Source organism: Psammomys obesus, unplaced genomic scaffold (genome assembly GCF_907164565.1).
Source record: "Psammomys obesus unplaced genomic scaffold, mPsaObe1.curated_primary_1811, whole genome shotgun sequence".
NCBI classification, from domain to species: domain Eukaryota; kingdom Metazoa; phylum Chordata; class Mammalia; order Rodentia; family Muridae; genus Psammomys; species Psammomys obesus.
In genome coordinates this window covers 3498928-3516168 of record NW_026596051.1, presented here as the reverse complement: position 1 = coordinate 3516168, position 17241 = coordinate 3498928, and the positions used below count along the sequence as shown (strand labels likewise).

The 17241-nt window shown below is 40.0% G+C and overlaps 1 protein-coding gene across 4 annotated transcripts in view; it reads left to right on the top strand.

Annotated features, from left to right (window-relative positions):
• Positions 1-17241, top strand: part of Vstm2a (V-set and transmembrane domain containing 2A) — a 32619-nt gene that overhangs the window by 706 nt on the left and 14672 nt on the right. For all 4 annotated transcript variants that reach the window (XM_055624151.1, XM_055624150.1, XM_055624152.1 and 1 more), the window contains exons 2-4: positions 1545-1711; positions 3051-3101; positions 4392-4728. In XM_055624151.1, the coding sequence (XP_055480126.1) occupies positions 1545-1711; positions 3051-3101; positions 4392-4728 (555 nt within the window). The remainder of the gene's footprint in view (positions 1-1544; positions 1712-3050; positions 3102-4391; positions 4729-17241) is intronic.

The following is a 17241-nucleotide window of genomic DNA, read 5'->3' as shown; positions in this document are numbered from 1 at the left end:
GTGTGTGTGTGTGTGTGTGTGTGTGTGTGTGTGTGTGTGTGTGTGTGTTTTCTGTGTGCATGAGCAGGGTAACCACTCAAGAATACACCGTCATTAAGAATACAGAGCTGGTGGTTGGAAGGGGCTTCTCACTGCCAGTACTCCCTGGAGGCAGAAAGCTTTAGTCCCCTTCTCTGGTCCCTGTGACTTCTCGCCCATGTGTGTTTACCAGGGAACCCACAAGGAGGTCCAAATTGCATCATAAGCAGCAGCAGCCTGCTGGGCTGTTGTTCAGGACTTTGCAGGCTGCGGTGGGTGCCTGAGCGCCCTGAGCAGATCCCAGTTTTCTGCCTCCTCTAGAAGACTGCATCACTTCTGCAAGCAGAAATGCCCAATCCCGACAGTCTGCCTTCTGAATAGGGTCTACTTCCTTGAGACACAAACAGCTCCCTTTAATCAATTAGTGCTCAATTTGGGATTTCATGAAATAGTGAAAAGAGACACCCAGAGTCACTATCTTTAAGAGAAGAGGAGAGGATGGCTGTAACCATTCCTGCCATCCTCTCCGGGACCCTCCTTTCAGATGTGTGCCTTGTGGTCTTGCCCTCTGTCAGCCACAAATACAAGGCTCCTTCCAGAGAACCCTCAGTTCTTCGCGGAGTGCCCCTTAGATGGGCTAAGAACAAGCATCTTGTTAACAAAGAAAAAAAAAAAAAAAAAGCGTCATCCCATGTTCGAGGAAGGCCTCTAGGGAGGAAGGGACATTTTATTGTTATGACTTTCACATGGATCTATTAATCGTACAAGCTGGTAGTGTCAAGGTTAGTAGCAAAGGGGCTAGACAGAGTCTCCGTGGTGTCTTTTAAATAATCTTTGATCTGAACTAAACACGGATGTATGATTTTTATATCCCTTGACATATCGCAGTTTATAATGGCTTGAAGAGAAAAAAAACCTGAAGGTTAACTTGCAGAGACAAAACATATGCCTCTTAGGTAGTGTGCAACTTGTTTCACTACTGTGTGCTCCAGATCAAAAATGCTAACCACTATTTTGATAGATTAAGGATGTGCATTTTGATATGTGCTTAAGACACACTTCTAACAGGAAACAATCCAGTTAGTCATAGATTCTTTAGAAACTTAAGAATACAGAGGCTTCCTCATATATCAACTTGACAGATGGTTCAAACTGTACCTCCCTGGAGCTCTCAGTAAGTTTTAGGGAATGCTGCAATCTGACAAAAGATGTTTGGATCTAACTCCGGGCAGCTTGGCTAGCAGAGAGAGCTATTGGCAAGCTCATTAACCTTTCCATTGTCTGGACTCGATCAACAACAAAGTGATTTAGGCATGATACCAAGAACAAGACATGCAGAGGCAAAGAAATGGGGATGAGGATCCCTGCAGAGATGTCACAAGGGGTTATTATTGCTGTTTTTGTTTTCTTCTTTCAAGCCCCACGAAAAAGAGAGGCCAAACAAAAACTTGTGTCGAGTTCTCCAGCAATGAGACCTTGGCAAAGCTGGTGCAGATCCACCAAAACGATGCGTTTCTGTCTTGCAGCAAAATTTACCGAGTTTCCGCGGAACGTGACTGCGACCGAAGGGCAAAATGTGGAAATGTCCTGTGCTTTCCAAAGCGGCTCCGCTTCAGTGTACCTGGAGATCCAGTGGTGGTTCCTTCGGGGGCCAGAGGACCTGGAGCAAGGGACTGAGGCTGCAGGCGCGCAGGTAGCCAGGGGTCAAAGCCCTAGAGCCCCTGCACGTCCTCACTTTCTTAGTTCTGTGCATGTCTAACCAGCGGGCAGGACCTAGAGTGCTGCCCATGCATCCAGGGAACCTCCCTTGCTCCATGAGAGTGATCAAGGCTCAATTTGTCCTGGTGACAGTAAGATAAAAGCAGCTAGGAAGTCACAGGAGCTGGGATTTTCCCGATTAAGGCTGGAATTAACCAGCTCTTAGTAACCGGTGTTATGGAGCTGCACAAATTGGCAATTTGTCTCTGGTACAGCCCGGGAAACCCTCCACCAGTGTTCTGTTTTCCCAATATCTGCCTTCTTTCCCCATCTCTCCCTCCCTTCCTTTCTCCTTCCCCATTCCCCTCTGAGGCAGAGGAGGAGCAGGAGAGGTGGGTGGGTGGGAGCTGGGAAGGAGAAAGAAGGAGAGAAAGATGAGGGGAGGGAGAGATGGGGGCAGGCATCAGAAAAGCAAGGAGAGGCCTAGAGAGTAGAGCATGATGAGGGAGAAAGGAAGAAGAGAAGGAAAACCATAAAGAGAGCAGAAGAGTAGTGGTAAGAGCTGGAAAGGAGAGCCCCACGAATATAAAGAGGACTCGGACGTGAGACCGAGAGGACCGAGAAAGTCTGCAAAAGAGAGCCTGGGGGCTGGTCAGCAGCGAGGGCATGCACATAGAAATTCGGCCAGAAAAATTTCCACCTCCGCTCCTGTCCTCGCATGGTTTCGCGCCTGTCCCTAAGCTTCCCGGACCGCAGACTGAACTGCCAGAGAGAAGACCTAGCAGCACTGGGACTCCAAGGGGAGCACGGCCTGCGGGGCTGTGGGGACCACAGGGACTCTCCAGGGTGTCGCTGGGAGAGAGGAGACTGCGGGGACCTCAGGGGCGCCTGGAGACCACGTGGACCACGGAGACCACGGGAAGGCTTAGGGAAGACAGGCATTCATTCTCCGGGGAGTCACTAGAACAGAGAGTACAAGAGGGACCTTACGGATTCTTGGGAAGAGCTGAGGTCGCAGCAATGCTCAGGGAAGACGTGCAGTTCCGGGGAATGCTTGAGATCTGGCTCGGGGACCGGGACTGGGGTGGCGGTGGGGGAGGTGGGAATTCAGCGATGCTCCAGGGAGGGGCGAGGGAAGCAGTCCAGCCACTAGCCCGGCCTCAGGACTCAGTGCGGTTGGGACCTCTGTGGTTCTGCCTCTTAAATTGCGTTGTCGGAAGCATTTTAAGACCAGAAGACAGGGATCTCTCCTAGCTGTTGAGGCATTGCAATGTAGTGGCGCATATTACTGAAGTACTCCGGCGAGGTTAAGCATTTGCACCCTTGTCCTACAGGTGGAGCTATTACCTGACAGAGACCCGGACAACGACGGGACCAAGATTAGTGTGAGTGTCACCGGGACAAGAGATAGGGGGCGCATGTTTCAGTAAAAGGCCAAGCAGGCCCAAGATGAACGTTAGTAGAAAACAGATTTAAGATTTAAAACCTATAATTCATTGAGCTTGAAGAGGTAATGTTTAATTATAATTAAGAGTAATTATTTAAATTACTTTGAAATAATTCAAAGTAATGAGAGTACTTGCTCTTAATATAAAATAAAATACCAAGAAAACAAAAATGAAGCTATCCACCAGGATTTTGAAATATAAAGAAACAGTGTGACTCAGTTTGGATATCAGTCATATTTCATGCAAAGTGTTTATAATTCTAGTATTCAAATGAATAACAAAAATACAAAACCAAAGCAAGTGTAAATGTACACTTGATGTTAGACCATACTGACCTACTAACAATATGAAGATGAGTGTAATTTGAAATAATTAAAATGGCCATAGTTAGAATATCCTTCTTTATCATCCTTCATTTTTGTGTTATAAAGTCAATCAAATCCTTAAACCTGACAGATTTATGTAATCTTTCAATCTGTCAATCATGGGTTAACATATGATATGTACCAAATCTAACTGCTCTGATGGTATATATGTATATACATGTATGTCACATTATATTATATAGATGTATATATTATAAATATTATATTAGACATTTGATACTACTAATCTAGGATAAAACTGTTAGAGGAAATGGGGTTGACTTCAGTTTTGAAAATCAAACCAATGTTCAATTAATAGTATCCCAAGTTTGTATAATGACATGAGCCTATGACTGAGCCTTGACTTCACATTCTACTACCCTGTAGCCTGAGCTCTGTTCCCTTATGTTAATAGGAAATTGGAAGGAAAAATATTACAAATTAAGTCTAATATCCATGTATTTCGTAAGGTTCACCCTCTTTAAAACTGTTATGACTAACCCTCTCCCATCTAACCCCATGTTTGAAGGAGTTGTCTTGCAGACACAGAAGAAAAATCTATGAGAGATGCACTCCTTAGGCAATGTTTCCTCAGCAGAGCCAACCAGGGGAGACCAATCCCATGTTGGAAAAATGACAGGGCTGTTTTGATAGCTTAGGAAATGTGGGACAGTAGGGCCACCGTGCCACTGCTTATTCTTGAGTCTGTGAATGGGATTGGTCATAGAACAGGAGGTATATGACTTTTAGATTTGTGCAATGAAGTCAGTAAGACCCTTTAATTTCCCAAGTTAGCAAACGTAAAAGACAGGGAATAAAACCCTTTTATGTGAAACTTTGTTTTTCACTTGTAATTTTTCAGACAGTGAAAGTCCAAGGCAATGATATCTCCCACAAGCTTCAGATTTCCAAAGTGAGGAAAAAGGATGAAGGTTTATATGAGTGCAGGGTGACTGATGCCAACTACGGGGAGCTACAGGAACACAAGGCCCAGGCCTACCTGAAAGTCAATGCCAACAGCCATGCTCGGAGGATGCAAGCCTTTGAAGCCTCCCCTATGTGGCTACAAGACATGAAGCCTCGAAAGAATGCATCTTCAGTGATTCCCAGCAGCATCCACAGCTCTGCCAACCAACGAATGCACTCCACCTCCAGCCCTCAAGCGGTAGCCAAAATCCCCAAGCAAAGTCCACAATCAGGTATGGAAACCCATTTTGAGCCTTTCATTTTATCACTCACAAACCCTCCACCGAAAGGTCAGTTGAATAGGATAGACAGATTAATATTAGACGGCTTTTCAAATGAAGGCTGAGTTCGATTGAAATGAGGAGCCATTGAGAGCAGGAGGCTGAACATTCAGGATGAGTTTGTTCCATTAGTCCCTGGCACTGTTTCATATCCAGGGATCTGAGAGCTGGACTCTTTTATTCTCTCCATTCTTTCTGTATTTACACATTATAAGAACAATAAATCATGTAATGTTGGTTACATTATAAATGCATGTTCATTTTCTCTACAGATTTATGTATCAATAATGACCCAAATTAAGAGCCTTTCACTTAATCAAAATGGAAACGAAAAAGACTCTCCATAATCGTCCATATATTTAGTGACCTGTGGCTTTAAGCAGAGCTATTCTCCAAGGGCTTTTGATTTTGAAGGAGAAACTTCAGCTGCCTGTGATGAAATTGATGGTGATAATGGCAGGAAGTGAGGAGGGGGGTGAAGGAAGTGGTGCAGAGATAAGGCTGCTCCTGCAAATGCGCCTTGGATGCCAATTTGGAAGCTTAGTCACACATCTCTCAGCTGTGCAAGTTAAAGTAATTCTGAATGGCATGAACTTATGCAATCGTTCCACCAGTGGAAACTCACTGAACTTCTAACCTTGATGTCGGATAAAGGCTGCCTTGATTGAGCAGTCTGGTACAAGACCTCTGGCTGTCGTATTTTCTCAAATGTGTTGCCTAATGTAGGATAAGAGGAGTGTTCTGCTCAAGCACGTATCTGCTATACATGAAATCAGTTGTGGTGAATTTTTTTCACCTACAATTTTTCAGCAAGTGAATTCCAAGATAGTAATATTCACCAAGAGCTTCAGATATCCAAGGCGGGGTTTATAAGACAAGGCCGTAGAGGAGAGCAGTGTGGCTGGTGCAGACTGTAGGGAGCTTCCGCACCACAGGCCCAGGCCTACCTGGAAGTCATTAGCAATAGACAATGCACACTCCTACACCCCTGCTTGTTAGCAATATGTTTAAGAAATGTATGTTCCAGTTCTGCAGTATATTCCAGTGGTATAGCACTTCATCGTTTTGTATAAAGCCCTGAATTCAGTCTCCAACACCATAGAAAAAAATTAATCAATCAAGAAAAACTAATGAAATAATGCATGCCAACCTGCATTTCCTCCTTATGCTTTTTGTTTGCATCGACATTATGTAGATCCAGTAGAGTGCTCATATATGGGGTTCTGTGCATTCCCATGACTTTAAATGGTGGTGAGACTCCTCTGTTATGTTTTATTCCTGTAACATAGCAGTCTGCTGAATGATGCTTGAGCCTTTCTGAAGTCCTGATTTTCTGGCTTTGTCTCATTTTCCTTGTGATCTTTTTTGTTTCCCAAATTCAAGAACAAAGCCACTACAGCTAATGACGGTTTTTACTCTATGTGAGAGTACACAAATGCCTACATCTCAATTATAGTTTTCTAAGTACTATTGTACAATGATGAAATTGTGACCTCTTTATCCTCCTTTACTTTTACCTTATAACCCAACAGGGTAAACACTACCTGTAGAGTTACAGCATGTCCTCTGTAGTCAATTTACAACATAATTAGTGAGACGTTATTAGCATACATAGAATATTTCAAGCTAGACACCATAAATTCATCTGTGTGATACAGTCAAATGGAGGAATTAGTCCATATGAACGACTAAAGAGAATGACGTGTTCTGTTTCTAAAATATCTTATTCACTTTATGATATAAAATAATATACTCTAAAATAACTGTTTTATTTTGCTCTCAATCTCTTAGAGCTGTGATGGGAACTAAGTTATGAACTGAATACCTTCAAACAATTTTCAAGTAAATTTACTGCTTGTTTCACATACTCCCATCAGGTTTTTTCTCAAGCACAAAATTGTTTTTCCTAAATGTTAAAGGAGAGGATGTTGTCTCCTGGAAATCTCCATACAGTGAAAACATTGTGGACCACTCCTTTCCTGATTGTAGCAAAGATGAACCTAAAATATCTCAAAACATTCAATATTCCTTTTTCTTCCAGTGAATATTGGAAAATCTTTCATGAACTTTTATCAACATTCTCTACAATCTCTTTCAGAAGTCCAGGCTCTCCAGCCACTCTAGCACGCTGTCTACATTTCATGCTTGTAAGATCATTTCATTTAATACAGTCATTAGGATGGATATTTACATATTACATACATTACTTTGTACACATGACACTCCTGTCCCCGCTGATAATTTTGCTGTCCGAATTTCACATTAGACTCAAGTAAAACTCATTTCAGTATCTCTCAAACACAGGAACACATACATGAAAAGCAAGTTCCTCCCTCTACAGGATTTTTTTAGTTTCCCATTAAAAAAAAAAAAAAAAAAGACTGGATATTCATAAATTCCAATAGGTTGAGAACCATTTTCTTTTCCTTTTTTTTTTTTTTTTTTTTTTTTGATAATTTTGACATTTATTATCCTCTCAAATCATGACACTGTGGGCAAAATACATATATTTTATGTACTTTGAACAGTGTTATTTCCTTTTTTTATTTTAATCACAGGTCATTCACTTGTATCCCAGCCATAGCCCCCTCCCTCTTTGCCTCCCAATCCCACCCTCCCTCACTCATCTCCTCTCTGCCCCCTTCCAAGTCCACTGATAGAGGAGGTCCTCCTTCATCTGAGAAAAACTTTTCTATAGCATCAATGACACCGTTATAGTAACCTGGGCCACAATAAACTTGCCTATTCGGCCCTTTATTTTTATTACACTCTTTGGCTCAATTGATCATTTAGATTCACATGCTCAACTCTAAGTTCATAAATTTTTCCCATCAAATAATTTCTATGTGTTTATGAAGGAAACATTAGCTGAAAATAAGTACATAAAATCTCCCAAGGGGTCCTGCAGAATCTACTACTCCAACCAAGGACCTTGCATGGAGATAACCTAGAACTCCTGCTCAGATGTAGTTCATTCATATGCTGCTTAGTTTCCAAGTGGGTTCTCTAGTACGGGGATCAGGGCCTGTCTCTGACATGAACTCAAGGGCTGGCTCTTTGATCACCTCTCCCTGAAGAGTGCAGCCTTGCCAGGCCACAGAGGAAGATGATGCAGTGAGCCTTGATGAGACCTGATAGGCTAGGGTCAGATAGAAGGGGAGGAGGACCTCCCCTATAAGTGGAAAGGACATAGAAGAGGGAGGGAGGTTGGAACTGAGAAGAGACGAGGGAGGGGGCTACAGCAGGGATACAAAGTGAATAAATAAATAAATAATCTTCAAATTGTCTTAAAAATTAATCATGAAAAGGAAGAGGGAAATGATAACCTGTGACCTGCCAAACACAACCAGATGCATATTTGATAATAATGTGACTAGTTCTGTTTTTTTCTCAACAGTTTCCTCAAAGCAAGTGACAATATGCCATACTTTCTTTCTTGTAACCATTTTTCTTTCTCTTTATAAATTATTTTGCAAATGACAAATAATTATAAATTCCTAGATTTAAAAATCATTTAAATTTTACTTTCATTTTATAACCCAAACTAGAACTGAAATAATAATAAAAATATACTGCAGATAAACAAAACTTTCTTACAATTCTCTTAAATCTTAAGTTTTTTAAAGCTCTCTCCATTTCTATGTACCTATGACAGAATTTGTTTTTATCAAACCTGAGTTTCCCATTGTATTTTCATTCTCTCATGTTTTATTTTTATAGTACACAAAGATTGGAGGGAAAAGGTCATCAAATATAATGCATGATATAATCAGGGCATGGAAGTAGATGCTGAAATGTTCAGTGATGTTCTGAGGATGAAGAACTCTGTTTCTACCTGTCTGAATCAATAAAGGCTCCACAGAAGAACAGGCTCAATAATGGGGCTGGCTTTTATATCTTTTCAGCAGAGATAGTGAAGAAATATTTCTGTCAGAGCAGAGTGAGGAGACCAAGATGGGATATCCAGGACCCTGGACAACATGGAATGGCTTAGCTTACTTTCCAGCTCCTTCTTAACTCTATCATATCCCTGAACAATCAAACTAACCTTCCCATGTTTTAGCTTCCTGTCTCCTTCATTCCTCATTAACAATCCTTCAGAGACTAAATTCCTACAGTGAGCAAGTCTGCTTGCCTGCTTTTGTTTCCTTCTGTTCCACTTATCATTCCAAAACAGACAGATGACAAACAGACAGATGAAACCCAAAAGAAGCCATGCCTTGCCTCTCTGCTCTCACTGGGCAAAGCCAGATCTCTGTGAGGGTTTGCACAGCTGAAGCCAGTTCCTGCCAGAAAGGCAGTGTTATGGTCTATCCAGCTTCTTCAACCTCAGTCCACAGAGTATTGTTAGCTTGTTAATGCTAATGCTGGCATGTTCTATAAAGTCACTGATATCTACTTGACATTCTCTTATAACTTATTCTCTCCATCATCTAGGCAGCACTGTTTCCTTAGTGCCCATTTCTGACATTCTGACCTCTCTTGTATGCAAAGGTTGGTTCCCTGTACTTAGCCTCTCTGCTTTATTTTCTCCTTGGCATCAGTTCCTTCTATAAGCTATCCTTTTATCATTCATAACTTTTTGACCTTATCCTGTGGTTCTGACTGCTAATTTCCCTTAGAAAGTGTTTTCATTCACATTTATCCTTTTAATTTCTTTCAGGAGATTAAGGGTAGGGTTCATAACTGCCCTTTAAATAGCTCTGAATATGGGTCTTCAAAGCCTTGTGGCAAGTGTAACATAGTAAGACATTTCTTTGTACTCCACTACTGAGAAGTAGAGTCTGTTTTCCTTCAGCTTGGGGTTTATTTAGCCTGGGACAGTATGTCTAATAAAGTTTGGGGATGTTATGCTATCCAATTCCAAACCTTACAAGGATTCAAAACCTTTGTTCTTACCTCTTGGAGGCCAACCACCATATGGAAGCCATCTTGAACTCCTGTTATTCCCAACCCAGTATCTGACCTCAGCCCCAATTCCATCTCCTACAAGCAAAGCCGCATTCAGCACAGGCATCATACAGAGCAGTAAGAGATAATAGTTAACTGCCATTTTTCAAGTGAGGATATCCCTTCACAGCAGTAGATAACCCAAATAGACCACTGAACCTCAGATGGCCAAAACTATATGCTATAATCTGAGCTTTCTCACCAAAAACAAACAAACAAAAAGAAATGCCTTTTTTTCCTGTTTCGAAACATCCAATAACACCATTGTAAATTCACTCCTGTGAAGATTTTGGAAATGTCTCTCTCTCCCTCTTTTAGTGACTAGTTCACTTAGTCAATTCATCCCAGTAATGTTCTTCCCCTGGAAAAAAAATGCATTTTTCCTATCCTACACACATTGATTTCATTCTGAATACAAGCCCTCCTTGCTTTCCTTATCCTCAATCTCTTAACAGCCTCCGCATTTCAATGTCAACATAAGAAATATATTTTAACAGCTCACACGTTATTTCTAAAAGCCATTATTTCTACAAAAGAAAAAAAACATTATTTCTAACGTGCCCACACTAATTACATAATATCATTTCCTTTTTCTTTATGCAGAATCCTGGCTCATATTCTCCCTGCTTTCTCAGTGTTTTCAGGCACTCTCTTGCCTCTATAACCCTGCAAATATTTTTTCCTGTGTGGGTCTTTCCATGATTGTGAATTCCTATACATGTTATCCCTTTATATCACTCTCCTGCTCCCCAGTCAGGAAATAAAATCTGTTGTTTCTTCAGCCAGCACTCCTTTCTCAGTTTGGTCATGCTTGCTTTGAAGGCAATGCTATGCCTTGTATTGTGGAAAAGGAAAAAAAATCAAAAACAAAAACAAACAAACAACAAAAAAAAACCCAAGACTCTTGTAGCTCTGTAAACCTAAACCAGGTGCCACACTAACTCTTAAATGATAACAGATAGTAGATACTGCAAGAATTTAAAAGGATTCTACAAGCCTAGAACAAGTGAACATTTATACCTCAATCTTCCAAATGATGTAGACTGTTGACAGTGATTCTTGAAGTGAATTCTGCACACTCCCCATGAAAGAGCCCACGGGAGTGATTGTGTCACTTCCCTGTGCCAACACTCCATCCAGTTATAACCTCTGAGGACAGGGCAAAAAAGGGACAATTTTATGTTTGTGAACCGTGAGAATCACAAGTTTTCAAGAGCCCTTTGGAACAAGAAAAAATTATAAGTCTATCAATGAAGACGCTGGCACCTCAAAATACTCCTAGAGACTTTTCTTTGCCTACTGTATTTTTCTAGTGTTCAGAGTGACTTGCAAAGCTCTTTTCTTCACTCCAGGATTGAGCGGCTGGGAGTGGGAAGGGAGCTGGCAGTGGTTAAGGATACCATTAGTATTGATGCTCCATGTGGAGGCGCTAGTCACTCAGTGGAAATGCTGGTTCTCTGAAATCTGAAACATGGTTTTTGTGTTTCCACCAAAATATCATCCTTAGAACTGAGAGTCAGCTGCTGCTAATAGCTGCCAGAAGCCCGGAGTTCACTGGAGCTACTCCGCTGCTGATAAACATGGCAGCTTTCCAAGAGTGGCTAGGTTCAAACTTCCTTAAATCAGAATTTCAGAGTAATTGGAAAGGTGGAATACAGAGTTTAAGGGCCTTTCACGAAGATTAATGTAATGTATGAGTAAAGTAAGCGCTGTTCCACACTGAGGTACAGAAGCATTGCACAATTCAGGTGTTAATGTTGATATTTAAGGTAAGTTAATTTGATTATTGTTAGTCCATCAGCTAACCGACAGCTGTATAAATGGATTGTCAATGAGTAAGGAGAAAAACAGATGATTTGGATACCACAGGCCAAAGAATCTTCTAGAGCCATTAGAATAAGAATTACATAGATCGGGGGTCCTTACTGGTTAACTTCCCCAGAAACCATTAGCAAATTTTAGTAACTGAAGCTCAGCATCTTCTTCCTAGATAGGCCCCTCAGATCGAGGTGAAGGGTCACTTGTGATTTTTAAGCTATCTGTAACTGAGGAGACAGGGAGCCGAATCTGTCGGTACTCTAAGCTGATAGTGGACTTGCAAGAAGCCACTGCTGTAAAGTGAACGTCTTTCTGGGCACATGACCACAGGGTTAGAAAGCTTCTGGAAATCTCTTACCCTATGGGTCAAAGGAGCACACATCCTGAAAGAGAAATAAAAGGCAGCATTCCTCCACCAAAAAATGCTGTTGCCATAGAGAGGAAGATAATCTGGAGCTAGTGTGTGTCTCAGTTCAGAAGGCCAGGGGGCTGTATTCCTTGCTCTGCCTCTGCTGCCAACACAGGAATAGTGTTCAACAGTAAAGATATGTGGCCATGATCAGATGTGTGTGGCTCTGCGATTCAACTTAATACTTCTCTGACAGGGAACTAACGCACAATCCTCAGACTTCTGAGAATTATATATTAGAGGCTTGGCAGTTAATAGCTTCTTAATAGATGATAACCAATTACAATGTAAGTGTGGCTCTCATTGTATGTTCTTGCATGCACAAGGTACACCTGTGCATTCTAATCTGTAGGGGATATTCCATGAAACTTCAGTTAACTTGAACTTTGTAGAAACTGTTTTCTGCCTTTTTATGCATACTGATAACACAGTAAAATTTATAAGTAAGGCATAGGAAGAGATTAAAAAAAATCACAAAGTTAGAAAAACTTTCTAAAACAAAACAAAACAAAAAATCCAAGGCAATATGGTCCTCTCTAGAAGAGCCAAGTCAAATATTTTTACTATTTTTCCTTTATTTTTATTTTATGTATATGGGTATGTTTACTGTAGTATGTCTATGGAAAATATTAATAAAGTGCACACGGGGACCAGAAAGAGGCACTGGATTCCCTTTGACTGGAGTTTCAGGGTTGTGAGCTGCTCTGTGGACGCTAGAAATCAAACCCGGGAAGGACAGCCAATGCTCTTAACCACTGAGCCATCTCTCCAAGCACATAAGACAAATATCAATATTTTGAGAGTAATTAGCCTTCGTAACTGAGACAGAGAAAGAAAAACTGTAGATTAGGAGGAAGGCTGTGAGGGCCAGGGCCGACCCGTTCTAGGAGTCAGATATTTCCCTTTGGAGGCATGGAGATGTATTAAGTTAATGAGGGAAGACTATCTTCAAGCCTTGTCACTCGTCATTTCCAAGCTTTCTTTTCCCTTCTGTCGTAATGCCATCAATAAATGGAACTTTTCCATCTATAGAATCACATCATATTGGCCAGCAGCTATTTTGTTCAAGGTTGTAATTAGATCCTTATTGTAAACAGCAATAAAATTCCAAAGAACTTTAAGAAATGGACCTGAATAAGCAGCAAGGATTTGAAAGCTGTAAGTATATAGATCTTCTGTTATCTAAATTACATTTAGGCTTTCAAAAGAGCCTTTGAAAAAATTTAAGTGATTAGATATACAGCTGAAAGAAGACAGAAATGAAAATATTTTCAAAAGCCTTAACAGTAAAGAAAAAGATAAAAGCCAATAATGAAAACTAATGAAAGTTTAGTTTGTGATCTCATGAGGGAAAAGATTGATTTCAAGACTCACAGTCTACCAGCTTTTCACTGTGAATAAACTTCCCTCAGAATCTCTCTGAATTTTAGAAATGCTATTGCTTATAAAAATTGATATAATGATCATCTCCCCCGTAATTTCTCAACCTTGAGTGAGACCTAAATTGTAAACATCTAACAAATAAGCCTGGCATATAGATGAGGTCAGCACTCCCCAGCCTCTTCTTTCCCAAAAGACTGTATCAGATGGCCATCTTTTAAGAAGAAATCAAAAGAAGACGATTACAAACAGAGAAAACAGAGACTGGAAAGTCTAAAATTGTGTGAAAGAATATGAGTTAGAAGCAAAAACTAGAAGAGAAATTTTGAAAAGCAAAAACGAAACATTTTATCACAATTTAGGATCTATTTCCAAATGAAGATGAAACCAAAAACAAGATCAAATCAGAGAACTGAGGCTTTCAAATAGTCAGCAGGTGGAAAAGACATTTTAGTATTAGTAACTAAAATGTTTAATGAAATTTTGTGAAAACTTGAAACAATGTACAAGGTATTATTTTTGCAGAACTCTTAAGGAAGGAAGGAAGCCAGTAATAAAAATGTACTGTGATTGTTGTGACCCTCTCAGCAGGGAAGTCATGTGACATGGATGAAAACTAGACTAATGTACAAATTCAGTCAAATCCTCTATCTAAATACAATGCCAAGGGAGAAGAAAAGTCAGAACATAATGCATATTCCTCAGTTGTACCCAAAAAGGAAAAGATGTAAAAGAGTCACTTTTGAAAAAAGATAATAAATAATAATAGGTCATATAAATGTGAATGGAGCAACTCACTGAGGTAATTTATAGCTGAATAATTTACAGCGTGTGCGTTTAGATGGCTGGAATCAGTATTGCAATTGTCAGACTTTTACAGGTATTCATATATTTAATGAATTAAAAATCCAAAGTAATTTTTGTACATTTAACAGATATGATTGCAACAAATACTGTCAGTGTTAATATTATCAAGGTCACAGTGAGTTGGATGTCTTACCACTCTGCACTGAGATGGAACACCCCTTCCCAAGAACAATTTGTTTGACAGGGTAGGTCAAACATGGGGCTTTAGAACCATGTTCTCTGAACTTGTATTTGTGGGAAGAAATTTCTATATAAATAGTGAATCAGATGCTAAGTTCTGACTAGTTACACTCATGACAGATTTTCTGTTTTTCTTTTCTTACTATTATTTACAATTTATTCACTTTGTATCTCAGTTGTAGCCTCTCCCTCATCTCCTTCCATCCCAACCTTGCTCCCTCTTTCTCCCCTCTCCCTCTCCCTCCCCTAGTCCACTGATATGGGAAGTCCTCCTCCTCTAGAGTCTGACCCTAGCCTATCAAGTCCCACCAGGACTGTCCGGATCCTCTTTTGTGTGCTAGCTAAGTCACCCTACCAGGGAGAAGTAATCAAGGAGCAGGCAACCAAGTTCATGTCAGAGACTGTCTCATCTCCCTCTACTAGGGAACCCACGTGGAGACTGAGCTATCTGTGGGCTACGTCTGAGCAGGTGGTCTAGGTCTTCTCTATGCATAGGCTTTGGTTGATATATCATTACTCTCTGCAGTAACCTCTCTGGGCCCAGATATTTTGGCGTTGTTGGTCTCCTTGTGGGGCTTCTGTTCCCTCCGCATCCTGCATCCTTCTATATCCTCCTTCTTCCATAAGAATCCAAAGTTTGGCTGTGAGTCTTAGCATCTGCTTGGATCCCCTGCTAGGTGGATTCTTTGAGGGGACATCTGTGGTAGGCTCCCATTCTGTTCCCTTTCTTCTGCCACTTCCAGTATCTATCCTGTTTTGCTTTCTGAATAAGAATTAAACATCTTCCCTAGGGTTCTCTGTCTTGTTTAGGGTCTTTACCTATGTAGAATTTAGTATGCTTATCTTATATAGTTAACATCCACTTATAAATGAGTGTATACGATGAGTGTCTACCTGCTTCTTGGTTACCTTTCTCAGGATGATCTTTTCTAGTTCTGTCCATTTGCCTGCAATTTCATGATTTCCTTGTTTTTTAATAGCTGAGTAGTATTCCATTGTGTAAATTTACCACAATGCCTGTATCCATTCTTTGGATGGGGGACATCTAGGTCGTTTCCAGATTCTGGCTATTAGGGAACAAGCAGCTATGAACATAGTTGAAAAAAATGTCCTTATTGTATGGTTGAACATGTTTCACATATATAGCCTGGAGTGGTTTAGCTGGGTCTGAGGTAGCACTATTTCCGGTTTTCTGAGAAAGCACCAGATTGATTTCCAAAGTGATTGTATGAGTTTACATTCCCACCAGCAATGAGGAGGGTTCCTCTTTCTCCACATCCTCTCCAGCATGTGTTGTCACTTGAGTTTTTTATCTTAGACACTCTGATCAGTGAAAGATGGAATATCAAAGTCATTTTGATGTGCATTTCCGTGATGACTAACGTTGAGCATTTCTTTAAATGTTTTCCACCATTCAATATTCCTTTGTTGAGAATTCTCTGTTTAGTTCTGTCCCCCATTTTTAAATTGTGTTATTTGGTTAGTTGGAGTTTGATTTCTTTATATTTTCTGGATATTAGCTCTCAGTCAGATGTAGGATTAGTGAAGATCATTTTCCAGTCTATAGGTTGTTGTTTTGTTCTGTTGACCATGTCCTTGGCTTTACAGAAGCTTTTCAGGTTCATGAGGTCCCATTTATTAATTGTTGATCAGAGAGCCTGAGCTGTTGGTTGTTTTGTTCAGGGAGTTGTCTCCCGTGTCAATGAATTAAAGGCTCTACCTCACTTTCTCTTCTAGTAGATTTAGTGTGTCTGGCTTTATGTTATGTTAAAATACACAGTACCTAAAAACAGAGACGTCGACTGATAAATTCATTAAACCACAACAAATTAAATAGAACCATATTTGACAGAACAGTTGATGACAATAGAAAGATTCAGTACATAACATAACATGAGAAACTATAAGACTCAAAACCCTTATGTGAAAACACATCATATGTAAAACTTTAAATTAATCTGATCTATGATCATAGGAAAACTAATAAAATGATACATTAAAATGTACATTAGAAAGTTAAGATGTTAACATTTGATGTTGTTTGTATTATTCAGCTAGCACATTAACTTGCTACCTTGATAAAAGAAAAAAATTACTATTTAAAATGTTTCTGGTGCAAAAATAAAAGTAGGCATCTCATGACAGACCAATGAGTGAAGTAAAATAATATTTCTGTGTGACTGTGAAGCTACTGATGCATGTTATACTCATGGTCACATGAATGTACATGTTTATAGAGAAGAATTGTCATGAAACTGTTGTACTGAAAAGTTTTATGTAGGATAAAATTAGGAATATTATATCCACTTACTATTTTATGCCATGCTTTCTAGACACTGAGTAGATAATTTGTCTATCAAACCATTGTTTCTAAACAGAAAGATTTGAGCCCAATGAATTCTTAAGTAAAGCACACATAACAGCCACAGATAAAATATGCAATTTTGATGTGGTTTAGTCTCATAATTCAAAGAAATATTAAGATGGTGGGTAGCATGTCTGCATTGGGGCTATCTGAAGATTCCACGCTCAGAAAGATATACAAATAAGGGGTATTTAACCTGACTGTTTAACAGTTTCTGTGTTTGACTCAAAGCAAACTGTGAACCCAGGATTTCCAGTTCCTTGTTCCACTAAGCAGGCAACTATGCAACTATTGGGAAAATAAAGACAGAATGTGTAATTAAATGAAGCAGTTTTATCTTCAAAGTCATAAAAATTATAGTGAAGATTAAATAATGCAATCAGGTACTCTAAAATTTCACTTTGTAAAGGTATATACAAAGCTGTGGCAGAATGTATTGCAGTGTCAGTTCTTTTCTTGTATCATTTAGACATTTTATACACAAATATGTGAAAAC